The sequence below is a fragment of the Histoplasma capsulatum genome, genomic scaffold, assembly GCF_000149585.1.
Source record: "Histoplasma capsulatum NAm1 scaffold_7 genomic scaffold, whole genome shotgun sequence".
Taxonomy (NCBI): Eukaryota; Fungi; Ascomycota; class Eurotiomycetes; order Onygenales; family Ajellomycetaceae; genus Histoplasma; species Histoplasma mississippiense.
This window is the reverse complement of record NW_001813976.1, coordinates 2,343,954-2,371,473: the sequence shown is the minus strand read 5'-3', so window position 1 is coordinate 2,371,473 and position 27,520 is coordinate 2,343,954. Positions and strand designations below refer to the sequence as shown.

Below are 27,520 nucleotides of genomic sequence, written 5' to 3'. Positions count from 1 at the left end.
ATTCTGTGGATCTATATTGAGACAGATTCATACTTATCCTGTGCCATTGACCTCTATTTACAATGTTATGCTACTAAAAGAAAAGGGAGCCGAGTCTCCGAATTAGCCTTTGTTATGCTGCTGGGCGTGAAGAATTGCGAATGCCGCTAGAAAAACTAAGCATCACGTGATTGAATTAGTCCATATTGGGGATGGTGGGCCAAAGTTTACCACGTACCTCGTTGACCCCAGAGAGATGATTCCTAACACTTTTGACAGTTGGAACCCTCGCTTTTCAATGGAATCGATTAATTGAAGGAAAATAGAGAAACATTTGGAATGGGCCGATACGCTACGTCAAGGCAACAGGGCTATCACAGAAAACTTTTTCCTGAGTGATTGAACCACGATTTTGTGACTGTCGGCTAATATGAGGTGGATATGCTAAGGGATTCGAGCAAGGTATGTGGGGTGTGGGAGATTCCCAACATTCTACAGTAGCATTGATACAAAACTAGACGTGAAAATTGCAAATTAACTTCTATAACAGACTGGTTGAACCATGCCCGGAGAGATGTGCAAAAACAGTTCAAGACATGGCCAGCGTGAGTGAAGGGAGGCTGATCGAGTGTTTGATGTCTCTGCTCTCCTTCAACTGATAATATAAACTCTGATAATGATCACGCTCTTCTGTCAATATCTCATTCGGGACTCCATCCAACATGTTTCGCTGATTGGCCCTCTCTCGAAATCTATTGACGAATCGAGAACTTTCTCTTCGAAAGCCTAATGAGATATTAGATGGGAAACAACCACGAATGCAGGGGCTTTCCATCAAGAATTCCCCTTTCCCGGGCCCTGCTATATTTGGCGTAGATCGAGAGACAATCTGAGTACTGAGTGATGAGGTAACAAAGTAGGATGAATACGGCGGCTGAAGCTATCTGGGGCTTGTGAATCTGATAAGACCAGATGAAAGGCCGTTTGCGCTTGTAGGAGTCCTGACTTGTGACAAATAATAAGATCAATGAATTTGGGGACAACGTGAGGCTGGAGAGTCATGACAAAGCCCATTACCATCGGCGATGGGATACCCACGTCGAAACCGCTGGTTATCGGTCGCAATGTGCAGAACTGACAGGAAATCGAGTAGAATATATCATTTAACGGCAATTCAATAGCGTGGCAAAACGACTTGCGCAAAGACAAGAGTGTTTCCAGTTGTAAATTCCATGGTAAATATTGCTGCCCAACCTGGGCAGAGTACGTCATTACTAGTGGAAACAAAGAGAAAATTTTTTTGCTGTTCTCCTTGCCCCTAAATTAGTGCGGTGGCACAAATCTTCAGTGTTTCAAGATGTTTTATAAGATCTGTATCCTTCCTATCTACTTGGTTGGCCATCGAAAATCTAGGTTACTTAGCAAGCCTCCACACTAGATCTGAACCCATCTCCCCGTCTGCATCCAAAAGCATTTGAAGCCTGTCATCATCCAAAAGCGTCCGAACCTCACAAGCAACGTAATGAATCACCAAGTTTCGGAGAAGGGATCTTCCGCCTGGCTCATATCTGCCAGTATGCGCGTAAGTGAAGTCAAGCAAGTCGAGAATCAGAGACGTTGTTTCTCTGTTCAGCGAGAAGCCACAGAGATCTCGGTGAAGACTTTTTAGACATTGGATCTGCAATGGTTCAATGAGATATGTTGTTGCAAACACGTATAATTTTGCATGGAATAGAATGCATGGGTGAGGTGAGACCGAAGCTTCCGCACCACTGAACGACCGAGCCCTGAAACTTTTCCGGAGTTGCTCATAGGGGTATACAGTATAGACTGTGGGGGATATAGGTCCCGCCCAATTTGACTTCTTCCGGCCTTTTTTGCCTGACCAAGAATCGAAAACCTCATTGTCTTCCTGCACTTTGCCGAATTCAGCATCGCTTCCGGCTATGGTTTCAATGTTCGTGAAGGACTGGGTGATTATGCTCATTTCCTCAGGGTACTCGGTGGGAGTGTTATATACGCCCGTGTATGCGAATTCGCAAAATCCAGTGAAGGTGTCGACATCGACATCATCTAGTGGACCACCTCCTGAAATAGACTCTTTCATCTGGCCATTGTGGATCAATGCGCTCAAAGGCTCAGACAGGTTTTGTACTATGCTGTCGTGAATGACCATGCGGGTCCGATCAGCACCCACAAGGAATTCATATGGCGATAAGCGGATGATACTGCTTAGGTTAGACGATTCTAAGGTCCTCCCAACATGCATAATACCTCTTGTAATTTGGCATTCTGAGAACATCTAAACAGATATATTTTGAACTATAGTCAGGGAGCAGTGAGAAATGTTTGTGTTCATATTTCTGAAAAATGCCTCAGGTTTACCCCGCATTAAGTCGCCTTACTTGCATCTTGTTCGGGCGAATCAACGCCCGCCACGGCCTCCTTCCTTTGCGCCAATGAAAAGAGTATCGGCGCATCCGGAAAATCGGAAAGTCCGGAAATCGTGTGAGTGACGCGAGTCCCCTAGAGGCCCATCGTGGGAGGCCTTATTTACCCATCCCCCCGGACTAATGTTTTCTTTTTTCTTCATACTTGATCTCGGTAATCGCATCTGATGACGAGAATGCCGGTTATAACGCTGAACGCGTATGTGGATCTCCAGAGATTGCTAAGGAGAGGTGCAAATAGTTGACAGGGGCATGTTGGGGAGACGATGCCGCTAGAATAGTTTGAAATCAAAAGGAGAATACGAATTTTCACGTGATTGGATTAGTCCATATTGGGGCCAAATTTTCCCCCCTGCTCGTAGGGAGAGATGATTCCTGACATTTTTGACAGTTGAACCCTCACTTTTCAATGCAATCGATTAATATAAGGAAAATAGAGAAACATTTGGAATGGACTGGTACGCTATGTCAAGGCAACAAGGCTATAAGTCAGATAAAACTTTTTTCCTGAGTGATTGCACCACGCTTTGTGGATGAATAGCGTGGTCAAATTTCAGGACTGTCAGCTAAATATGAAGTGGAATGCTAAGGGATTCGAGCAAGGTATGCAGGGTGCGGGAGATTTCCAACATTCTACAGTAGCAATGATACAAAACTAGACGTGAAATTTGCAAATTAACTTCCATAATAGACTGGTTGAACCATGGCACCGAGAGATGTGCAAAAACAGTTCAAGACATGGCCAGCCTGAGTGAACTTGAGACAGGATTTGTTAGCCGATGAGATAGGAAACGGTTTAGGGATCAGGATTCTGGCGGACGACTGGATTGGATTTCCCGAGGGAGAGAAAACAAAATGTAAAGTTCATGCATTGGCCTTTCTACAATAAGAATGAACACGTGCTGACAACTTCAGTCGCCATCCCCAACTTTAGCAGGCACCTTTACGCGGTGATAGGATACAATCTTCTCTCTGGAGCACAGATATCCATAACAACCGTTACAAAGAAGCGCATCCCAGTCTTTGACGCTACGGCAGAATAAATACAATGCAGTTGATCTTCAAAAAGAACTGGTGATTTTGCGGCGTTGTGAGAAGAGTTCCACCTGTTTGTCTTGAACTGCATGAAACTTGTATTGGCTGTTCAACTATATACATATCTCCTTAGCAATCTCTGGTGATCCACATGCGCGTTCCTAATGTCGTCGCCGCCTCTTTCCACATTCTTGGCCTGCAGCCCCAGTGGGTTGCATGGTTCTCTTCTTGGATTGTGGCTCGGTCTAATATCACTGTGTCAGTTAACGAACTTCAATTTAAGTTTGGATTGCAACTGTACCTGATGGGTTTTGATCGTTGACTCCAGGAGCGCAATATACGAAAATAGGGTCTTGGCGTCCGCGAGGATTACTGCACAGTCAAAGCCATCTAATTTATGAATATGCCGTCTCGTATATTCTTCCAGCCTCTTCCGGATGTAGCCCACCTCTTCCTGACTTAGAGGTTTATACATTTGCTGAAAAGGCATTATCGGTTGGCTCTCTGCAAGAGCTGTATGGATTGATCGAGTCCAATCCGCTACAGGTCTCGAGGGCTGGAGATTCAGTGGATTTCTGGAAAGAATGATATGGATGGCTTTCCCGGCAGCGCTTTTTTCACAGCATACAGAACTATGGGCTGCCAATTCCCAAATGCGTGTTGCTTGCACCGGAGATGTCGGCCTCGTTGAGCCAGTAGAGCTCAGGGAGCTGTTTTCCTGAGACTCAACAGAGCTCTGCTGCTGGGCCCTCTCAGCCATGGTTGTTCCTTGGTCAATACTATCGTTGTTTTCTGCGTCCAGATGTCAGTTACAATCCGTTATTAATAGGATGATGAGAGTTTCTGTTGCACCTGTGGCAGAACTTGAACCACTGCCGCCTCTGCTGACCGCTGGGCCGGTCTCTGATTCCTTGATCTTACGAGTTCGAGTTGTCCGGGCACTCATGATGGAAGTGTGGCGTCGGATCGTTTGCAAAGCTGGGTGGCCTTTGTGAGGAGAAAAGGGAAGATGGAGCGATGGAAGCAAAGTGGGAAGAGGGCTGGCTTTATATGCCTCAGACCCTCTGGTCTATGCTAATGTTCCCCCCTGGAGACAGTACGCCCTCCACGTTTCCAGGTGATGTTTGGCTAGTGATGTTTACAAAATTTGACTAACTTCCATCATCAATTATTGAATCACGACAGAAAACCAAACGAGGCGGATCTCATCGAGATTCAGCGTATGACAAGCAGCGTTGTCATCAGATACAATTACGGATAGAGAAACACGAAGAAGAAAGAAAGAACAAATCGCATTAGTTATCACAGGGAGAATACCTGACGAACGACCTCCACAAACATGAGAGCCGGGGAGGATGTGTAGAAATCTGTCCCAGTCCGCCTGCCGAGAAGGTAGACTCCGAATTAACATCTCGTCAAGCAAAACGCCAGAGGGTCTCCCAGATTGACCATTCACGTCAAACATTCCATTATAAAAACATAAAACTGTCATCAGATATAATTACCGAGAGATAAAACAGAGCAAACTAATAGATCAATTCCTCACCCACAAACGACCTCCACGAACACGGGACAAACATGGTAGCTAAGTAGAAGGAGGAGGATTAAATTAAATCACACACTAGATGACCTCGCCACTTGCCCGTTCATATCAAATAAGACTGGGGGGCGGATTACGTACTTCCGAGGTCATGGTATCCTAATTGTACATGGTCTCGAGACGCTCTGTGCGATTGAATGCGCGCGCGAATTCCTCGTTCGATTCCGCGGCCTGCTCCAGATGGGTGTAAGACACACGATCTTTACCGACAGTGGCGAGTGCATGGGCGATCATAGCCAGGTTTCTGATCTGAAGATGAATATACGGTTAGAGATGAGATATGGATGGTGGGCGTTCCGCCACATACCTCTCGGGCACTGAGGTCCAAACCCTCCAGTTTATGCAGCTCATCACTGGACAGCTGCGGGCTTCCCTGATGCGTGCACGACTTTGAAAGGAAACTCCTCCAGACATCTCTCCGGAATTCCCGGCCCAAAGCCTCATACTTCAGCTTATAATGGATCCTGCTGAGGATAGCATCGTCAAATTCATCGACACGGTTTGTAGTGAGAAACAAAACCCCCTCAAAATATTCAAGTTTGCGGAGGAAGACCGTCACGGAATGATCGTGGACTCCGCCGACAGAGCGCCCATGCAAAAAGACATCGGCTTCGTCCACAAGAAGTATAGCGTTGAAATGGCTAGCGGTCTTAAATATGTTGGAAACATGATCCTCCAGGCATCTATCCCCGATTAATTCACCTGCAGGTACCTAAAATGTAACATTAATCTTTAACTCTCGCCCAGGCGGATTAGAGACATACTTTGTAAAGAGGGCGCTGCAAGTGCTCTGCCAATGCCTCGGCGGTGAAAGTCTTTCCGAGACCTGGACGTCCACTGACATTAAAGTCAGGGTGCTTCATTCACTAAGCCAGGATGCAGGCACTTACTATAGGAGCACGTTGAGGCCACGCCCTTTGCCAGTAACAAAGTCATCAAAGGGGACGCTAGGCACCAGGCCTAATCGAGTCCTTGCTAGAGCTAAGAGCGTGTCCCTTTGCTGACTCGGAATCTTGAGGTTTTCGAAGGGTGCGGATGACCATTCGACTTGATCGAGATCGGCGACAGCAAACTCCACTGGAATTAAAGGTTAGCGAGAACACCAGTCGAAAGCCAGTTTCACTTACTCCAGATGTTCTCGTTGAAACAGAACCCTAAAACCGTTGGACAGCAAATAAGGAAGTCAACATCCTTCATTTCGGATGGGTTCATCCCATTGCTTTTCACCTGGTCTCGCATCCGCTGGTCCTGATTGTCAAAAAACGCCGAAACATTAACGTGGGTGATACCGTCATTATCCACATAGGAGTCGTTCCGCTGATTGATCCGCGGTCTGGTGTAGTTCGGATTCATCTGACGAAAGAAGGCTGAGTCGACCATGACACGACTGTTGATACAGATCTGGACTATCTCTCCCCGCACTTTGAAGAAAGCACGGCCGCGGCAGTGGCGAATGTGCTGGCCCTTCAAGCTGCAAAATTTCCGGCCGAAGTCGATGATAGACGTCATGACACCTGATTTATTGGGGTGGTGATCAAGAGGGAAAGCCTCGAGGGTGTGGATGGGTCTGGGTCCGTGGAACCCGGCAACCTCCAGCTGGGTACCGGCTTCACCGAATACCTCACCGTCAAAGTCCAGATAGCGACAATCTAAGCTAAAGTATTTGATCCCGTTCATTTTCGTTTTCTCTTCTCCGGCATCAAATATAACACATCGGGGCTTGCCAGTCCCTAGACAGGTACTGTATACGAAGATCCCTGGCTTGAAAATGGTCCAAAGCAGGTCGTAGGTGATCTCTCCCCTTTTCAGAAGTGGTGAAAGACTCTGGATCGTGGAAGCATAGGTATTCTTGATATACCTGATGAGCAGGTCCACATGCTTCGAACATGGGTCATCATGATCCCTTCCTTTCTTGGTAATGTACTCCTCGAGGTCGGGAAGAAAGTTGTACAGGAAATTCCGCTCGATCTGATCCAGGGTTAGTGACTAGTTCAATGTGAATGAGTAGGAGGGCGAGACAATACCGAAGGCTTATCCTCGCGCAAGCTGATAGCCCTAACACCTCTCAGTATTTCTCGCAGCACGTCAAGCAACACCTTTGACTTAATATCGACGAAGGCCCTAGTTTCCTTGGTCATCCGGTCTGATATGTTGTCAGTGGCCAAACATGAACCGGTATTGGGATCATGTATCTTACCGAGCTGCTTCCGGACAACAAATATATATTGATCAAGATCATCAAGCGCCTCGTCCTCTCTCACCGATTCCACAATCTTATAGTTCGACTTGTCCTTGTCCCACCTAACTGGTAGTGAGCATAGGGAGGATGTAAGGATTGGATATTGGGACGTACACTTCATGGACTTCCTTGAATTCGAGCTTTGATGCTCGAGCTTTCACCTCATTACCTTCCTTATACTTGCTTTGCTCCGGCTTAGTAGCTTCAGTTGGCTCCGGAGAATCTGGCGATTTCTTGACTTCATGAAAAATATCTATGAGAAGCTGTTGCAGGTGTCGCATTGTAACGGGCTGCTGAGCAGCACAATGCTGGAGTCCTTCAGCGATAAGAGTGTTCGGAGGCGGTTGAGCTGCAGCAAAAGCAGGTGCCTTGCCATTAGGCTTCATTCCTTTGGACATTGTGTAAAGTAAAGTGATAAGGTGTAAGACTGGAGTGTATACCTGGTTTAGCAGGGCTTAAGTTTTATGAATACAACTGTCCATTGCTTCAGGATTGGGAGGGAATCCTGCCTCCTTATATGCTGTTGTATTGGACTCCGCAGATCCATCTATTCGACATGTCGAACCATCTAGACGCAGGATATGTTGTTCACACTGACCTAACCCATGCGAGGCACATTGCACTCTGCGCCGCAAATATCCAGTGCCTCCATTACGAGTCCTCGGAGCATTGGGGCGTTTGGGGTTCCAACTGGCAGAGAGCTCCAGGAAAAACGAACTGGATGCCAGGTGCGTTGTCCCTGAACCCAGGTGCAGCTAGAACAATCGATCACGAAGGGTTGTCGCTTGGGATTGACGACAGTGAAGGAAGAGAATATTGTCATAGCTTGCAGTAGTGGGATGACCCAGGGTGCAGAGGAAGCTGGGCGTAGCGAAACCGTTTTTAAAGGAAGCCACATTAAATAAAATGAAAGAGCTACCAGGCAAAGGGATGTTGGTATGGCGATTGAGGTTTCATGTATCATCCAATCGTAAATTGTTTTGGTATGATGTAAGCGGGGGAAATTTTGCTGACCTATCTCAGACAGAAATATTTCGTTCTCTCCGCCTTTCCAAGTTGCCGCGTCCTTCAGCGAGCGACAGTATATATTCCACCAACTTACCTGGTCGAGTCTTTCGTATTCCAATACTCGTGCAGATCGGGAAAGATGGCTGCATCTGCGCTGGAAATAGCTAACTCGACTTTGAGCCGAATCATGTCCGATCTTTGGAGCTACAGCCATGTGGATAGCCCACTTGACGACGTACTACAGAAAGTGTTGCACCTCAAGACACAGCTGGAGGTACAGAAAGTCTTACAGGCGACTGTTCTGCTGTTGCGACGGCGGCCAAGCAATCAACCCCTTCCGAAACAGCAAGCTGTCAGAGTGAAGCATCTCATGAAATTCGTTTTTGAAAAAGCCAGTCGCGAGAAAAAAAAGCAAGAGAAGTTGAAAAATCTCGATTGCAACTCCTTGGTTTTCCTGGGCCTTTCTTACAACGTGAAGACACTATATGAAATGCGGATGACCCAGTTTGATTTTCTTATTGATAATATTGGAGACTTTATACGGCGCCATAAACTTAACGATTACTTGTATCGAAGCGACATTGACAGAGTTGTCAATGGCCAGTTTGACGCAGAAGATGACGACTCGTTGAAGGAGTTTCAGAAAAGTGAGTACATCAACTGCTATATCGAAATGTTCTGGACTAATATTACAAGGGCGCATTGAGCTGCGACCATCGAAACGAAAATTTTCTGACGGTGCGACCATTTCACAATCACTTTTGGAGCTGAATTAACCGCAAGCAGATCAACAATCAACACCGAGCGATATGCGTGAGAGTCGCAAGAGCCAACGGCGTTATACGCCTGATACACTTCACCGTGCGCGTCAAGGAATTCTAAGCAGCGAACCTCCCCCAATTGGTACGCTCATTCTATCCTTATGTGATTCAAGGTTAACGATTGCCCAGATTCACTTACCGGGGCCGCATATCAACTCACTGTTAAAGACGCCCAAGCCGTGACAGCCTCTGACCAGATTCGGGGACAGATATGGTTGACAAACACATACAACATGAACTTTCCACCCTTCGTCACCATCCCAATCTCTCAAGAGATGAGTGACAAGTTTGCTACACAGCTCCAGCAAATAGACCTTTCGTCACACAATCTCAAATTTCAAGGTTGATATTCCATCAATATATACCCTAGCTGTCGCTTGTATCCACCCTTCGGATATACCCTAACCGTATCCTTCCAATCGTGTAATAATACCAATTGCCATCCCAAGGCACTATAACAACGTGTCCGGCTTCCTCTGTCCCTACACCGTCAACAAATTTTCCACCTTCCGCCTCATGAATCCTCACTGCTCCGGCATTGCTCCCAATATCGACCGCAACCGCTAGTGTACTCGACGGGGGGCTCGTTCTGATGTTATTTGTTGGAGTTATCCACTCTATGCTACCATCGATATCGCCAACCTAACAACGTCAGTATGTTCCGCTGATAGTCTGGTCGGGAAAGAAAGAAGTCCGTGTTGGAGCCTTGGGTTGAGAGACTTACTTCGTGCTGGTAGAGGGCGAGAATATTCTGGTCGCCTGTTTCTTGAGTTCTGAATTTTCGTGCCATTTTCGACAATATAATCGTTGGATGATTGTGGAGTTCAGTAGGCGTTCTCGCAAACTCGGTTTCACAGATACCGACCACAGAAGTACCTGGGATGATTGATTACAGAATGGTGTACTAAGTAGTAAAGCAAGGGTTCACTCTTGTTTTGTGAGGCGATTTCTAAGATATAATTAGCAAAGAGGCATGACTATCCCAAAGTGTCATAATAAATTTGATTCCGTAAAATGAAAATTGAAAAAGCTTCGCAGCAGAGCGTCGTCGGGTCAAAAACATCTTGGGTATTGGACTGAGATGGAAGTCGGGTTGTCAAAATAAAATGCTGGTGCAGAAAGAATCATATGAGAAAATCGGGTAAATGGTGGGTGGGCACAGTCAAGTGGAGGGGCTATTGAGGGGTCGGATGGGGCATACCAATGATGTAAATCACTGTTGTCATAAGGATCGAGCTGAAAATTGTAAGCCAGTAAAAGTTTTATCGTCGTTGGCGTGTTTCCAGCGTGGTTGGTGAAATTTGGGTGGCACCTTGGCAAGATCCCATCAGAAGCTACTTGTGGTGGGGTCGGGCATCTGTGCATAGAGTTTTAATAAAGACGACCGAAGATGTTGTCCTTTGGGGGGGTGAGGAAATTTTTGACCGACCTAGTTGAGTCGTTCTAACTCACCCGGTCTCTATAGTTAGTGACTCATAACTTGCAGTGGAGGGCGTCATCCGCTCCTGCAAAGCTGCTCTTCGGGCCCTGTCAGTTGGAACGCCGTTCCCAACCGCTTCAAAATTTACGGGTTCAGTCCTAACGAGCTGATGACCTCATTTTTAAGATGACGCGTGGGGAAGTTGGGTAAAAGACGGAATTTTCAACGGCAGAGAAAGCAGCCCAAGAACTGGTCTTCGGGAACCGTCTATCTCCCGTCGCCAAGAAACTTCCCGCCCCAACTCGAACACACGGGGTTCACACATTATGTGAGAATATAAGCGCTGCTATTCCTATCTGACCATGCGCCTTCGATATATCGACAAACTGGTCAATCCTGTTGATTGCCACATGTCTGCGCCACGACTCTCTAATTCATCCCGCAAGCGCCAGCGTTCAGAGCAAAATCCGTCTCAAGTGAGCGGATTATCCCAATCAAAAAAGCAGAAGCACGACCACCCAACCGGTTCTCCACCGCAAGAATTCTGGGACAACCTGTCGAAGCTTTGGTTAACCAAAGGCGCGGTGAGAGAGCTAAACCGAAGGAACGCTCAGCCTACTCCATACCCATCTTATTTGCGGTGCCGAAAACCAAACAGGCCATTGACTCGTCAGCTTCTGGCTACACTGAAGAATAATCGCCGACTCGTCCAGAACGCTGCTGGCTTCCTCCGCGACTGTGTGCCGAATTATTCGAAGGATATAAAGCAGTTTGCCAGGCACGGTGGTCCGGATCTCTCGGATTTGAGGGGTGTAAGTACTTGCCAGATCGCCCATACCATCTCAAACTGACCATTCTCCCTCTAGTTCCCAGAACCTATAAATCCTCTTGATCGCACGATGAACTCGGGTCGGTCCAGGTCTCGACGTCGAAAGCGGTCTGCAACACTTACTCCATCCTCAAAAACCCAAGGAACCCAAGACACTGAGGTCACCAAAACTACCAGCACTACAGCTTATAAACGTAACTTCGAACAGAACCTGATCGACCATGGTGTCTACCCTCCAGAGTACGATTATCCGGACGGTCGGTTCCCCCCAATACCAGACAACTGGGAGATCATCAATGAAAGATTAGCCAGACCCCGAGCTTCGCTTTCACCATCAAGGTTTTCGGAAAAAAAATTCAAAGAATTCAGAAAAGCAGATGCCCATGCATCCAAGGAGCAACCAGTGGCAGTCTCAGTGATTCCAATTATTGAGGGCAAGATCGGCGACGCTAAATGTGTCGGAGGAGGATACGCATTTGGAAACCTGGCTCCCTTGACGGACGGTACTCTTGCTGCCGGCAAGCCAGATCATTTCTACGGAGCTCGTCCCGAACAGCTTGACCGAAATATCCGCAGCAAGTTAAGTGACCTCATCATCCCTTCAACACAGGATAGTCTCCCGATGTCGCCGAACTTCTTTCTGGAGGCAAAGGGACCCGATGGATCTGCAGCAGTAGCTAGAAGACAGGCGTGCTATAATGGCGCGTTGGGTGCTCGAGGTATTCAGAGCCTTCAGTCATATGGGAAAGACAAACCAGTTTACGATAACAACGCCTATACAATTACATCTACATACCACGATGGCACGCTCAAGTTATACACCTCTCATTCTATCCAGCCAGCCCGTTCTGGAGATCGTCCTGAATATATTATGACGCAACTCAAAGGGTGGTCTATGACTGGTGACCCAGTAACTTTTCGTCAGGGAGCAGCCGCTTTTCGGCATGGCAGAGACTTGGCAAAGGAATGGAGAGACGGATTCATTGAGGCCGCAAATCGGAGGGTTCCAGACTTGGATAGCGAATCTCAATCTTTTGCATCCTCTGGCGAAGGGCCAGTTTCTATTTTAACAGCGGGACCAGTCTTGGTCGAGTCCGATACATCAGCCAACGAAACCGAGGCTGAGTATGAGGATGCCCTACAATGGAGCTTCACAGATCATGTTGGAGAGGTGGACGAGGAAGAGGAAGATACCATTGGAGCGAGTAAAGTTGGCTTTAAAAGGCAGAGGGTTGGCGACAAGGCAGATGAGCAAGGATAATGGAAAAGTAATTTCTAATCTTCAATAAACTTTCATTATAGGAAACGATCTCGAAGCATCTTACACGTAGTTGGGAATGAAGATACCTTAACAGCTTAATGACAAAGGTTTGACACATTTTTCAAGTTCATAGAGGATCATACAAATTACTCAACTTGAATCTCTTCCTGCTTCGGCACCTGCCCATAGGCCACTTCAACAACACATTTTAAACCGCCAGGCCAAACATCAACCCCATTCTTTTTCTTAGTTCCATCCTGTTTTTCGGGCGTGTGTGTTGCTCTCGTGAATAAAGTTTTTCAATCTGTCTGTGACATATCCATGACTAGCGATATGCGTGTTGTTGGCGAGTTGCTCAGCATCTTTGAAGCAGATCGTAAGATGGAGACCCTTTGGATCTTTCTGGTATGTACCAAGTATAGAGGTCGTATCGTGAATATCCGACCTAGTACCTATTAGTATATTCTCGTGGGCAAAGGTTTAGATGAGCCATACCGGATGAGAACAGCTTTTGGGTGAAGATGAAGGTCATTTGCAGTCTGATATGCCAAAGCCATCAATTGAGGGAGCCGTCGAGTAGGGATTGTGCCCACGATGTAGAACTTGACTAGGTTGGCCATTCTCTCTTGGGGCATAGATAAAATTTCTAGAAGACGCTTCCTCTATTCACATCCGTAGGAGAGACATCTATTGGAGGCGAAATATTCTTGGAACAGATCTATGAAGAAGTAAGAGGAGGGGTAACATGGACATGCTCAATCCGGGTCGGCGCTAGCACACTGTTAGGGGTAGGCTGAGCAATAGCATTCAGCAAGGCACATGCTGATGCCTGCCTCCAAAATCTGCCGTTCATTCCAAGCAATGCTAGAGGCATCCTCCTCCCCTATATTGCGAGTAAAATTCCATTTGGAAAAATTCTGTTTCGCAGTCATTGATGGGAGAGAGATTTTGAACCATTGTGAAAGGCTTGACGTTTGCCTCCAGACACACTAGCAAGCACACCAAGAGGAAAATGATAAATGAATTGTTAGCTGAGGGAATTCGCGAGCGCGTAATTCTTTTCTCAAATCACAATTTTTTTAATCCCCAAGGCGAACCGATTATGGAACAAGGGGAAGCCCCGAATAGTGGTAGATTGAAGAATGGTCAACCTCCGCCTCCATCTCACAATGCAGGTTTCGATATAAGAGATGAATAAACATAGAGCTAAATAGTTAAACACAGAATAATAGTCATCACCTAAGCTACTTTACATGTAATGGGTATATTGACCCTGAAAAGAGACAAAGGAACGTGCTTCGCCCTCATGCTGTAATCACTAATCCATTCTGGGTTAGTGCGCTTACATTCTCTGCAAATACAGATTCCAGACACCAATGTAGGATGAGAATATACCTTGCTGTGTTTGTCTTGTTTGTCTCGGTAGTATTTTCTCATACTAAAATATCCACGTGTCATATGTCTGTTGGATCATACTTGCTTAGTCAGAAAAAAAGGTCGAGGAGTCGATAAACGCGGAGATCAAGTTGGCACGCCAGTTGTTGGCTTCTCTCCGACAATGTCACCCACTCCCACTCTATGGCCGACCGGAAATGATCCCCTTCAATTCGTGTATTTTACACTTTACATGGAGATGTCACTCCCCATCCCTTGTTTTGTTAGGAAGATTAGTAAAATTGGTACCCTCAAAGCATCTCTCACAAGAGAAATGCGCATTCACTATTTTAAAAACATTTCACACCTCACGCCCTCGACGCAAGATGGACAAAAGCCCTGCAGCTTCTGAGACTGCCCCTAAGTACAAATACATTGAGGATTGTGAACGGCTAGAGAGGTACTGTCCAGGCGGCTTTTACCCGTTAAAGCTTGGTGATCGACTCTGTGATGGACGTTACTCTATTGTCCAGAACCTCGGATTTGGCGGCAGCTCTACAGTATGGCTGGCTTCTGACCAGAAGCAACAGGAGTTAGTTGCTATCAAAATAAAATCCGCCGATTCTGCCTCGAAATCTCAGGAAGTAGATATTCTAAAACATCTTCATCCGCACCCATTGATCAGACAGCTGCTGGACAATTTCATTGAAATTAGTCCCAATGGAACTCACAATTGCCTGGTCATGGAAACGGCTAGTTGTAGCTTGACGCAATCAAAGTCCTTGGCCTTTCACGGACTACTGGATCTTCGTATCGCGCGAGCTATTGCTGCAGACCTGGTGTTAGCCGTCCAGTTTTTACACGGACAAAGCATTATCCACGGTGGTGAGTAGATAATCGTTCCTAGATATACACAGTGTCTAACCAATCCTACAGATATACATTGCGGTAATATCTTTCTTCGACTTCCCGCCGACGTTCGCCGAATGATAGACCCTTCACAACTGTATCAGAAATTCGGCGATCCAATTCTTGAGCCTATTGTCCGAGTTGATGGCAAACCTCTCCCGGCAGGAGTTCCTACTCACGTCGTTGGGCCTGCAAGAGTTGGAATTCGGTCTGACCAAATCACCCCTACCTATTTGCCCATCATGCTCTCCGACTTTGGTTCGAGTTACTACCCTAGTAAAACAAGACGGACTAACGCATATACGCTGCCCCACCTTGTTCCACCCGAAATTTTCTTTCTTGACAAACAAAACGACGAATATAACCTTTCATTCCCCAGCGAAATTTGGACCCTTGGATGTACCATATTTGAAATCATTGGTAGTGGGGGCCCCTTTAGTACCTTAGGTGGAGGCATACTTCAGGACCAAGTCAGTGTTTTGGGAAAGCTCCCTGATCCATGGTGGTCACAATGGGAGTCCAGAGCCGATTTTTTTAACGAGGATGCAACTATTGATATCACGACTGGTGCTCCTTTCCAAGATAGCCTGGAAGAACGGTACGATTGGTTCGTTAACGCGGCTCGGCGGCGATCAGACATGGAAGAGCAGGGGGAGGATGAGAAGAAGGCTTTCCTACGTATGATTTGGATGATGCTTCAATATTTACCAAGCGACAGGGCTACTATTCGGGATGTTGTTGAGTCTGAGTGGATGCAAAGATGGGCGTTTCCTGCAAAGCAGGAAATTAAGTAAAAAATCAGAAATAACAATGTTCAAATCACTACCAAATTGTGGGTAGAACTAGCGAGGGCAGTTTAGAGAGTCACCCAAAAGATATGTTCTGATGGCTACGTTATTCACTAAGATAGTTACAATGCTGGTCATTGGGTTGCGTTAAATCAATATGTTAATCAATAACTACATGTTCCCGATTCACTCAAGATTAAGCAAATTCCCGATCTCGTTGCTCTCCTTCAGAATCCGGCGGGCCCCTTTGGCATCGACTCCCATGTCCTCCTGAACCAACATCTCCAGCAGTTCGGGAACCAAGACCTCCTGGGCATACACCACGGTCCCATACTTCGACGCCACGCTATCGATGCCGGCCAGTGAGTCGATGGCATCTTTAAAGTGAGACACGACATGCGCTGAGCTGAGGGGAAGGTCAGTGAAGAGGTTCCTCGGTGGGGTTCACAGGGTCGGGATCGGGGGTGGTGGATGGAGGGGTGGAGGGGGGTTTCTTCACTCACAGGATCTCATGGCCTCTAAGGCCATAGTAGCCAGTGCTGTGCAGGACACTCCGGGAGAGGATCTTTCTGCCATGCCTCCGCACTTTCTCGAGCACAACACTCTTATAGCGGGAGCGGTACCGGGAATCATTAAGGATCCGGTGCAGGCGAGGATGGAATTGAGTCAACCGATCATCGAGGCGGTCCCACGCAATGATGGGATAGCGAAGTCGGGACCACTCGCGCCGTGCGGTTTCCTTTCGGTGGTTCTCGCAGAACCACAACTGCTCGCGGACCCGCATGCGATTGTTGGCGGCATTGAACGCACTGGAAGCCTCCACCTCGACGACAGAATTGCACACTGGGCACATGGCGGTCACCGTCGAGGACGGAGATGGTGTGCGGGGCTTCGCATTCGGCATGGCCCGGTCGTCTGCTGGTTGGGGTTGTCCGCCGGGATAGCGATGTGAAGTTTCGACGGGCGTGGGCGGCTTTGATATCAGAAGGGGCTCACCGGCCGACGCACGACCTAGTAGGTTCGCAAGAAGAGCAGGGCATCAGTACCCACTGCAGCACACCTTCTAAGCACTATTTTGCAGGCTCACGTCACACAGAGCTGAGGGGTTACAAACGAGGATCGGGTGGCCGCGCTTACAGTTCCACTCTTGCCTCTGCTTGTCGGTGGGGGGGGGTTGTTTGCGTGCGTATTCTGAAGTTTTGTGTACCATCGCTGCCGTAAGGAGCCGAGTTGTCTGTGTGGAAACCGCTCCTCGATCTCCGTCCAGGAGAAGCCGTCCTGCTTCAGGGTCATTAGACGGTCGTCCTCCTCTCGAGTCCAGCGACGTCTTCTCCCGCCCAGATCCTCGACCTTCCGTTCGTCGTAATCTCTTTCGGCGTCGGCCGCGGCTGTCGTCTCGCCCGCGAGATCTGAGGCGGTCATTGGACGGCGCATGACCATCTCGAAAACGACGTGGGCCACCCTAGATGACAGCATCACGGCTTCCCCTCGGGTCAACAACGGCAGAGGGCAACTGCGCGTCTCGTCATCAATAGGAGGTCGGGGGTGGGCGTAAGTGTCTAGTCCATGATTTGTGTTCCCGGGGGTCGGGTAACGGTCCTTCGCAGTCGTCGTTCGCACCCTGCAGTCCTCCCGTTCGACATCTTCACGACCTGCAGCGGCTGCTGCCCTTGGGATCCGAAACCGGGGACGGCGCGACGCAGGGCCGGATGGCGGTGTGGAAAGCCTGCGACGCTTCGAAGGTGGTTTCATTGGGCCATCCTCTTCGCTGCTCGCACGGTAGTCGTCGTCCGTATCGTCGGAGTGTGCGCTCGAGCTACCCGTGTCGGACATGGTCGTGTCGTCTTCGACACACTGCACCGGCTTCCCGGGAAGCTTACAGTCCTGGGTATCGGGGACCTCGCGCCTCGATCGTGCACGAGTCTTCTGTTGGCGGGTCCGGAGTCGGCTGCTTAGCCCATTCTCGTACCGCATCGAGCCTGACATGGCTTCTTCGAGGCGATCCGCGATGACCGGCACTTCGACGGCGACCATGGGGTGCATGTCACCGGTACCAGCCCGGGGCCGGCGTTGTCTCTTGAGTTGGATAGAACGCACACCGGCGATGCCAGTGCCGGCTTCGTTGCTTCCACCATCCGCCTTGGGAGAGTGAGATATGGATGTTGCACGGCTGGAAGTGTCTCGTTTGGCGGGAGACGTGAAGGTGCTGTCAACAGCGGACCTGTCCGTAGCGCTGTCATCAGGGTCTACCGTGATCGGCGGATCGAAGGGCAGAGGGTCATCAGAACTGCTTCGGGACCATTCTTGTCTATGCGATGTATCCTGATCCGACCCCGGCTCCAAAAAGCCAGCGTGTGGAGTCGAATCCAGTACGGGCGTTGAACTGCCGTCGCCAGGAAGAGCCTTTGTGTCGGCTGATCCGACCAGGCCGCATTCTACAGCGGGCGAAGGAACCGGTAAGGATTCGTCGTCCTTCTCCCGGCCTCTGTCCTCATCCCCGTCAGGAAAACCTAGGAGACGCCCTGGTGTTAGAAACCGGTCTAACCAGATAGAACAAAAAGAAAGGGAAGAGAGAGAGAGAGAGAAAGAGGGAGAGAGAGAGCGGACCGGCTACCCACCGTGAGAACCGTGCCTCTCATCCTGCAAATACCGGCTCGAGCGTTCGACGGCTGCATCACTGGGGATGGGGACGCGGAGAGAATCAAGTCCCGCGAAGAATTCATCAAAATCATTCAAGCGAGTATCCCCTGCCCGAGACTGGACCTCATGGTGATCTTTGAAAGGGGGGAAAGGCGGAACTTGCGAAGGACGACTGGAGGGAGGAGGACGAGGGGGTAAAGGGTGGGAGAGTGTTTGAGGGCTGATGGAAGGTGCAGGGACCGTCTGGAGAGATTGGGATGCAGAGGGTATAGGGTAAGGGGGTTGATGACTTGCGGGCATGGGACTTGAAGGGGGGGGATTCGCGGGGTTAGGGGACTGAGGAGTTTTCGAGGCCCTGGGGGGGGGATTGGAAGGGGTATATATGTTCCAGCCGCCGGACATGTTTGCAGAAGAGATGGTGATCTCGCGTAGTCGGTCGGAACGGCAGTGGTGAATCCACGGGGGAAAGCAGACCATTTTATCTACAGTTTTCGCCGCTCTGGCGATAGCTCCATCCTCCCTGTTCCTCCAAATAAGCCCGTCGGCCAGAAAAATCTACACCCGCTCAAAAGGAGAGCCGACGAGCGTCAGGCTCTCCAAATCAAACATCGTCGGCCACCGCACACGTAACAGCAGAATGTAACCCAAGCAGGTGCGAGTAGCGGCCAGCCACGTCCATCGCCTGTCGGGTGGACGCAGAAGCGGCGCCACAGCCTCCTGCCGTCCCGGTCCAATTTCTCTCGAACGATCCAGGCATGGAAGATGCGAGTACCATGGACGAATCGGATGTGAATCCCGCGAGGAGTGTGGGAACGAGCGGCACACGGCGGCTGCGCACACATGCAGCTATAGCCTCGCTTACGCGGCCTCCTCGCACCTTCGGCCCTGCGCCTTCGTCCTCTTATCACACCATCCTTGCATCGCTACATGGCGTACGCGGCGTGGACATGCTCCGGAACGCCCGATGCGACTTCAGCTCGCTCGCGTACATATCGCAGGGATTTCCTGTCGGGGTTGATAGGTCAAACCCCAAAGATCGCCACACTGAGCTGAAACTGGGGTCCTTCGAACCACGGGCAGAAGGAAGGCTGGAAATGCAGCCCTTCCAGTTATTTCTTTGTCCGACACGTAGGCACCAGCAAATGACAAGTCGAAGAACGAGTCCAGGAGTCGGGGAAAGAATGGCGCCGGTTCAGCGACGCCGCAATTGGGATCGACCACCCATTCATTCCCACGGGGTTTTACCGAAATGAGGCATTTTTGCCATTGGCCGCTGAGCAGGAGGGACGTCAGCAGCAGCAGGAGAGAGGGGTGACAGAGGGAACGGGGAACCGTGAGTCGGGTCAACCGGTTGCTGATACGGGAAGGAATATCCTTTTTTTTTTCCCGGGGGGTGGGGGGGGGGAGGGGAACGCATGTATCACTTCAACGCGAGACGGGAGAGAGTGAAAGAACAGTAGCAGGAGCGGAGGAAAAAGCAAGGCAAGGACACATATAACATAGGCGGGTTCGATGGTGAAGCCAATGCCGCAGGGGCCTTCGTCGAACGGCGGCGACCAAAATCAGAGCGATTGGACAGGTGGGCGGTGGCGCAGAGGCAGTGGGTCAGGGATACCACACCGAAGTCGAGGACGGGGAGGAGGACGAGACGGCAGGGGCAGAGAAGAGAAGGAAAAGAAATGGATGAAAGGGGGGAAGGGAAATAAGGACGCAGAAGTGCGTGTGCGAGGGAGGAAGTCAGGGCAGCTTTATATAGCCGTGAGAGATGACGTCGGAGAGTCGAAGGGGCCGCCGGGTCGGCACCATGCCCGAACGGGGCGGCGCCAGGCCCGCATCGGTCCGCGCTAGACCACACGCGGACGGCGCTTGACCGGATCGGGCGTACAGCGCCGTTTCCGGCCGCGCACTCGCCGTCGCATCCTTTACTTTGAAATTGTATTAAATAAATACTCAACTTTTTCCACAATATTTTGATATAAAGATTTTTATACAATAATATAGAGAAATATCATTGCTTTTCTTTCATCTTCATCACATCTGTAACACTGAATTCAGATATAGTTGTATACTTTTTGAAAAAAATAATAAATTGCATGAATGTTTCTTGATAAAAGTATGTAACATTTTTAATATGATTAGAGTGGATATTCGAATTCAGCAGCTGAGCAGTATATAAAGCATTAATGAAAGATTTTTCATATAATATTTTTTTTTGTGACATTAAAGAGATTCTCATCATCAGATTCATGATTATTTTGACAACCAATTATTGATAAAAATTGATATGTTGTTGAATTACAATTTGTAGAATCTGCTCATTCATCTCATTATTTTGTTGTTGATTATTTTTCATACTGATCTTCACTGATCAATTTTCTGTATGATGAAGAACGAAGCTTGAAAAAATATGTTCTGTTTGAATTGATTCTGAACTCCATTTAAAAAAAATGTGTTTTTACAAGTCTCTTTCTAATCAATATTAATTAACTATCTTCATTATGAATGCTATTCTACATTATTCTACACTGTCACACACTGTTGAAGTTAAATACTGCTTATTTATATGATTTTGATGAAACATGTGAGTATAGCTGCTCAATCCACTGAACATCTGATCTTTTTCATCCATACTTTACAAAAAGAAGCTGTAATATTAATACAGCTGCTCTGCCCACTGAACAGTCATCATATTAAGCTGTACTTTTTTAAAAAGTGGAGATCTGTACAAAAAGAATGAGTACACACGGCCACACCGAACAGGCCCTTATTATGAAGGGACCGCCGCTCGCTTTTCTGCTACGTAGCTTCCTGTACTTTTTCTTTGTCTGGATTCTGCTTTTCGTTTACAATATGGTTACGCAGAATATCTGTTGTTGATTCATCTGATATTCATTAACCTTTGGCTACATGCAACTGATAGAGAGCATGCGATAGCCACTGCTACCGGAAAACACTATGGGACACAAACAACTTGTATTCTTTCAACACTCTCCATCTACACGTACGCATGCTCCCCTAGCATACATACGCTTCTGACACCTTAGGTATTGGAAACGAGAGGTTGGTGATATGGAATCCTATATTTCAGCCGAGAGCTCTTCCTCTTCTTTATCTGACTACCTAACGGTTTCTATTGTGTCTTTCCTTGCAACAATGACAATATGGGACTCATCATTTCAAATACTATGCAATTAAAAGGAAACCCCGGAAACCTGGCTTCTTCAGCCCAAGGTATCTTGTTTAATAAAGGCGTTGAACCCCATGCCACAGCCGCTCGTTTGGCCCTATTTGACCAACAATATGTCAACACCAAAATATGATCTTTGTGCAGCCTAGGCATACCAGGCCAATCTCATCAACACTCTGTTCCGCAGACATGGCAATCCTTCCCCGGAATAACCCACGTTTCCTTACCCTCCTTCGCGCACGTTGGGCATCTGACACCGGGCATCTTGAACGAATGTCATCAGCTGGCGTAATAGTGACCATTGTCTGTCGCTATGAGTCTCACCGGTGACATCCCATTTCCTACGGGTGCTACGCCAGACGACACTAGAGACACGACAGGTTTGGAAATCCTCAGACGCATCGTCGAAATTTTGAAACTTTGCTACTTCCTGCGAATGCACCATCGTTAATAGAGCAACATTTGGAAGAAAGGTTCGAGTGGATGACTGTTCTAAAAGAATCATCTTACTATGGCAGTGGGAAAACAATTTACGAGTATCAATGTGGATGTATTCAAATGTTTGAATTCAGAGCAATTTTGGTCGCTCGCTTCACGGGTTATTTCAGTGCAATTTAAGTGGGGATTGACGTCTTATTTATGAAGCATCCAGAGACTTGCAACTCCGCTGAAGTCTATACGATCTCCATGATCGACGATAGGTCACAGAGGAACTGTCACATGGACATAACCTTCATTCAGATCCGGGGCCCTCTTGAAGCATGCAAGAACTTGTGGATCCGCAACTTAAGACGTCAATCCAGTAACAACGCATCTCGACGCAACCAGCTTGATTCAACACACGAGTATATCGAGGATCAGCCAATGATCACTGTTTTCTTTGGCTCTGGCGAGATGGAAACCTACCTACACAATCACAATTTCCAGCATTCACTTAAAATAGCTTCACTCCGGGTGGGGACTGCTCCAGTGGGGACTGCTCCAGTGGGGACTTCTCCAGTGGTTCCTGCTATGCGCTGAATGAGTTCAACTTACATTGGAAGTTAAATTGTGTTTAGTTCCGTGCTAAATAAGTTGTATGTTCACCGGACATCTCACTGACGAAGGCAAAAGTTTCCCCGGCCAATTAACAAAAGTCAGCGTGATTGGCCTATAATGCCCATTCTTCTTGAAGAAGTTCATTGTGCTTAAGGGACTCCAACTATTCGATAGATGTGGAGCATGACCGGACAGGTGTTGTTTTCTCGTCACCCAGTACAAACGTCGACAGAAGTCCGTTACACCGCCTACCTGCATACTGTCAACTTTATAATTCGTCGAACACCACCCCACCTCGCAGTACACCAATACAAATTTTTGAATGATAAGATTGGTCGGGTTGACGCCATACAAAATGTCGAATTTGTATGGAAAATCTGCGATAATCCGTCTCTAGGAACGAAACGTGAGTGTGGAAAACGGGGTCTGCAGAAAGTTGCCTACTAGCATGCCAGGTTATGATTGTCGATTGACTACGGAACTCATTTTTCCATGAAACAGATTACGAGAATTGTCTGGGGCGTCGTCGACGTGGGATGGTTCTTGCTAGCGCATCAATAAAAGAAACTACACGACCTCACACCATCCTCATCCGATAGACAACCAGTGTGTGGGTCCTTTCTTCTTGTTGTTATACCTGGTTAAGATATTGTTCTTTCAAGGCAAATCATTGTTATAAGGGAAATCACGTCATTGCCTGTACGAAAGGAGAAGATTGCTTCCAGCAACTTTTGCGTATTCCTATGGCTTTTGGGACTCGCGCGCCCAACTTTTATAATGATTCTTTTACTGTGCCATGTTAATGGTCTCGCGTCCTCAATGATTAACCCGATAGAGGCGAAGACATGCTTTCCGCTTTTGGGCGCATCTGTCAGGCAGGGTGATGAGAGGCTGATAAGAAATCCAAGAGTTTCTACGGGACAAGCCACTAACATGGCTGCTAAAGGGTAACCCCTGCGATGGGAAGGGCATAAGACGGATACTCCGCAGAAGAACGTTCAGACGATCATGTTTCCTACTTCACGGGACTGAACATCAATTGATGATAATCAACCAATGAGACTACGATATTGGAGCAAAAAGCAGACCTGTCACAATTTGCTTTAGTATGCATGAACTTTGCATGCACCTGTGTATAAGGGCGGAATACACAAACTTTATTTCTGCCGACAGCTATGTTTAGTCAATGCATGATAAATAAGTTTGGAAATGGAAAGCGGGAAATTCATTCGCTAGCCCCTCCGTTCATACCAACATGCTTGCATCAATCCGCAGATTATCGAGATTTGAATATTCCTTCCGTCGGCTGAGATTTGCAAATATGAATGGAGGTAAATCATGGCAAGTCACCCAAGCCTATCACACTCACCACGAGGGCTATCGCACATAAAAGCGGGCTGATCACCAAACGGCACCATTCAACAACGGCAGTAAATCAAAAGACAAGGGAACAGGGACTAGTGCTCAAGATCACTTTCCGAAATACAGTATGTACGAGTAAGTTAGAACAGTTTACATATTGAATGGTCTCATGCATCGGATAAAGTCTATTCATCCTGACAATGGAGCACGGGAAAGACACTTTCAGCCACTGATCTAAGGGGGATTTCGTGATAGAAGCAATTAATGGAACGAACGCCTATGACCTTTTACAGACCACGACCGCTCTCGATTGTGAATGTTATGGCTTTTTACCGCGTGTGAACACACAATGGAACACTAGAGGACTATAGTGGTAATCTGGCTAAAGTTGCAGGGGAGAAAACACATGAAGCTCTTGTCCAGTATTTAATGGCAGCATACTTTAACATATCTGCTTTGAGATGTTGACAAGCAGAACACCTTGAGATTCCTTGCCGGTTGTGTCAAATAACCGAATAAACCGAAATCCTTGGCGAAGCCGATCGAGTCTGATGCAAGCCCACGCCGCTAAATCATCTCTTCCAAACTCGCGGTCCTTAACCTTGAACCTGTCGATTCACCATTGGATTAGCATCTCGATCCTGCTAGCAAGAGACGGACATAAACAATATGCATGAGGAATCACAGTTAAAACTAAGCAATCAACAACGCACACGACCCCATTTTTACATGGGCTCAACATAAGTGAGGAGTTTCTTTCTCCTGTTCCTTTCTGTCATTTTTCATGCGTAGTGTTATTTCCCCCTCTTTTCCTGCAAAAGCAATAACAGGAAATATATTTCTCTTTTGATATCCCCTGACTGACGTGGCACTAATCGCCTCGCTGAAGATTTGGATCAATGATGTAGGAGGGAAGGCAGACGTGGGCCAGTATATCGAAATCTCGCATGAAATATTGGAAAACTGAGCTGAGACTTGTCAAAAATGGAATTAACTAACCTCACAAAACTCAATTCCTCCCAAGTAACTGGTGCATTTGGGAACTGCAAGACTTGCCCCCCAAAGTCAGGATCTGAGCCAACGCCAGACTTCGTTTGCTGTTTGTGCTTTGCAGTGTCTGTACCGCTTTTCACATTTTCGGTGGCGTAGATGCTATCTTTGAGTCGCTCAAGATGGAGTTGACATTTGACATATGGGCGGAATCTTTTGGCGTGATCATCACCCTCTGGAAGAGGAATGTTTTGCCCCGCAAGGACTTCAATGGATAATTTCATGATACGACACTTCGCGATATTCTGGAGGTTACTTTCAGTTCCCTTGGCTGCTTCCATGGTCCATGCTTTCCCCCTGTAAGTCTCCGGCTTAAGTACCCAACCTCTATACCCTACAAACATTCCTTCGTTCATCATCATTCCCTTGTCACAATTCTGCCAATTTAATGCAACAATTTGAATACCTCGTCGCCAGTAAAACGAGGGGTCTAAATTAGACGAATTTACACGCAGACCGGACGGGTACGTTCGCATCATATATTCTCGATTATGCTCAAAAAGTGCCTGGCGTTCATTTTCATAGGCGTCTCTCACAGCTGACTCTGAGAGGGAGAATATGTGGTTTGGTTGGGTTGCTTCTGTAGAAACATCCTAGTGAGCCAATTTCCTTGCGTTCGTGTCTCCACAAACGTAGTTCTCTTTCACTACTTTTGGTTGCTTATATATAGCTTTTGGCGCCGTTATTGTTGGTAGGAACTTGAAAAGTAGATATTGGTAACATACCTTGCTGTGAGAATTTACTAAAAGTGTGCCCACGCGTGTAGATACCGAGTCGGCTTAGAGAATGTAAAATCTTCGGGGGTTTTTTCGTAGCCTGAGCTGCTCCAGTGTTCTCACCCGGATCATTACCTCTCACAGCGTCATCCTGAGCTATTGATTCTGAATTCGCTTTTCCAATTGCCCCGGAGGCTCCGTGTGTGTCCGCAGCTTGACTCGCCGTTTCGGGGGGTGCCCATTTCACTTTGATCAAAATCTTCCTTCGCAGTTCTCCAGGGCCTGGCAAGTGCTCAACTTCACCCCTCTCCAGTTTAGCTTCAATATCAGCTGGAAGTTCAATGAGCATCCCTTCCCATGCCTGCGTTATGATATCCACCATCACCTTTTGCTGCTCAAGACATGCATGAACCTCCAGGCTCACTATGATAGGCAGATCGCTGGTGACGAATGCATGATCTCGGATTGTGTTGCACACATCACGGAACGTTATTTCTTTCGTTAGAGTATAACCATGAAAAACGAGAGGCTCCCGCCGCAGCTGAACAGCTGACGCTGCCGTTCCCGCATCCCCGGGTGGACTCATAGATGCAGTTGTAGTTACCACGGCAGTTTCGGCACCGGCGACTTGAGGCTGCGTGGTCGATCCTCGAGAAAGTCGATCCAACTGGTTTGACAATGATGACAGATTAAAAGTACCACCTTTCCGATCTTTGCCATTCTTCTTTGGATTTTTCTGGGGAACTTTAGGATCGCCATGGTCGCTTTCAGAGGCCGACGAATCGGAGCTGTCCGGTTCTCCATCCCACACATCAATTTCAAGACATCTACATCCTTTCAGAAGAACCTAACGGTGGCATGTTATGTTAGCTCATGGATGCATCATCAACCAAGAATTTCATCCTCAGGCAAAAGCAATGGAGTTTATCATAAATTTTGGGAACATTATCCATCCAATATTAGAACGCATTTCCGATCATGAATGGGATCAAAGACTGCCAAAGCACCAACAAGTCTGTGGAAATGAGTGGCGCCGCTTGAACTCTCCAATGACATTTTGAATTAAAAATGAGGCATATGGCACCCATGGCTTATCTCACACCCTGAGCATTTCTGATCGTGAATTGAGAAAAAGAGAATAAAAATCATGCATTCCCGGCAAAGTGCATGGGCCGCTTTGAACAACCACCCCTCGGAGGCAGCTCGTAATGTTATAATCAAGACAGAATGATAAACGAAAGGGAAACTGCGGGAAACGGCAGCAAGTAAACCCAAAATGAGCGTCAGACATGAAACTTGACGTACATCTCTATAAACCTTGGTACTTGATTCGCTATACAATTGATTGCCAGTAAGATAGGTATTATGGCTCGAGCTGATAAAGTAATTGTTCATAGGTAGCGACAGATCTTGTGGTTCAGGGGGCGCTTGAGCGTATGCAGATGACATGTAAACCATGAAGTCATCGTATGTTCTGATATCATGTTGTTCCCCTGGAGTTTCGCGCTGGATGGCCCGAAGAAATGTTTCATTATTCCCGGACACGTTCGTTGAGTCAAAGAAGTGCTTTAGATGAGCCTGGACATGAGGCGAGAAGGCTGAAATTCTGTTGTCCTCGAGAGGGAATCTTGCACCAGGTTTGGCAACTGACGACATCGCGAGATACCAAGCGCGACGTTAAGATCAGTAGCCAGTTAAATTGGCCTCAATTTCGATTTCAGGTTTTGTGGCACAGAGAAGTAGAATGCTCTGATAATTTGCTAAATAAAAAATAGTTTGAGACAGCACATCTCCCAACGTCTACGACTATCCTA

At 47.6% G+C, this 27,520-nt stretch overlaps 8 protein-coding genes across 8 annotated transcripts; 3 read left to right on the top strand and 5 right to left on the bottom strand.

Moving 5' to 3' along the window:
- Nucleotides 1-3,625: 3,625 nt before the first annotated feature.
- Nucleotides 3,626-4,410, bottom strand: HCAG_06327 (predicted protein; the record flags this gene model as incomplete). The annotated part of the gene is made up of 3 exons (XM_001538672.1): nt 3,626-3,709; nt 3,766-4,256; nt 4,317-4,410. 3 exons carry the CDS (start codon nt 4,408-4,410, stop codon nt 3,626-3,628), a joined length of 669 nt encoding a protein of 222 aa, XP_001538722.1.
- A 753-nt stretch (nt 4,411-5,163) lies between these two features.
- Nucleotides 5,164-7,701, bottom strand: HCAG_06326 (predicted protein; the record flags this gene model as incomplete). Its single annotated transcript, XM_001538671.1, has 8 exons — nt 5,164-5,313; nt 5,372-5,776; nt 5,829-5,901; nt 5,955-6,141; nt 6,192-7,032; nt 7,089-7,207; nt 7,262-7,365; nt 7,418-7,701. 8 exons carry the CDS (start codon nt 7,699-7,701, stop codon nt 5,164-5,166), a joined length of 2,163 nt encoding a protein of 720 aa, XP_001538721.1.
- Nucleotides 7,702-8,450: 749 nt separating this feature from the next.
- HCAG_06325 (predicted protein) lies at nt 8,451-9,479 on the top strand (the record flags this gene model as incomplete). The annotated part of the gene is made up of 3 exons (XM_001538670.1): nt 8,451-8,958; nt 9,098-9,214; nt 9,262-9,479. 3 exons carry the CDS (start codon nt 8,451-8,453, stop codon nt 9,477-9,479), a joined length of 843 nt encoding a protein of 280 aa, XP_001538720.1.
- Nucleotides 9,480-10,914: 1,435 nt separating this feature from the next.
- Nucleotides 10,915-12,642, top strand: HCAG_06324 (predicted protein; the record flags this gene model as incomplete). Its single annotated transcript, XM_001538669.1, has 2 exons — nt 10,915-11,364; nt 11,419-12,642. 2 exons carry the CDS (start codon nt 10,915-10,917, stop codon nt 12,640-12,642), a joined length of 1,674 nt encoding a protein of 557 aa, XP_001538719.1.
- A 1,760-nt stretch (nt 12,643-14,402) lies between these two features.
- Nucleotides 14,403-15,586, top strand: HCAG_06323 (predicted protein; the record flags this gene model as incomplete). The annotated part of the gene is made up of 3 exons (XM_001538668.1): nt 14,403-14,901; nt 14,953-15,523; nt 15,562-15,586. The coding sequence occupies 3 exons, from the start codon at nt 14,403-14,405 to the stop codon at nt 15,584-15,586; spliced, it is 1,095 nt and encodes a 364-aa protein (XP_001538718.1).
- A 313-nt stretch (nt 15,587-15,899) lies between these two features.
- HCAG_06322 (predicted protein) lies at nt 15,900-18,653 on the bottom strand (the record flags this gene model as incomplete). Its single annotated transcript, XM_001538667.1, has 4 exons — nt 15,900-16,119; nt 16,217-16,686; nt 16,851-18,223; nt 18,332-18,653. 4 exons carry the CDS (start codon nt 18,651-18,653, stop codon nt 15,900-15,902), a joined length of 2,385 nt encoding a protein of 794 aa, XP_001538717.1.
- A 2,921-nt stretch (nt 18,654-21,574) lies between these two features.
- Nucleotides 21,575-21,731, bottom strand: HCAG_06321 (predicted protein; the record flags this gene model as incomplete). Its single annotated transcript, XM_001538666.1, has 2 exons — nt 21,575-21,637; nt 21,696-21,731. The coding sequence occupies 2 exons, from the start codon at nt 21,729-21,731 to the stop codon at nt 21,575-21,577; spliced, it is 99 nt and encodes a 32-aa protein (XP_001538716.1).
- Nucleotides 21,732-24,090: 2,359 nt separating this feature from the next.
- Nucleotides 24,091-27,362, bottom strand: HCAG_06320 (predicted protein; the record flags this gene model as incomplete). Its single annotated transcript, XM_001538665.1, has 5 exons — nt 24,091-24,125; nt 24,421-24,548; nt 24,940-25,570; nt 25,716-26,553; nt 27,012-27,362. The coding sequence occupies 5 exons, from the start codon at nt 27,360-27,362 to the stop codon at nt 24,091-24,093; spliced, it is 1,983 nt and encodes a 660-aa protein (XP_001538715.1).
- Between the last annotated feature and the right edge of the window lie 158 nt (nt 27,363-27,520).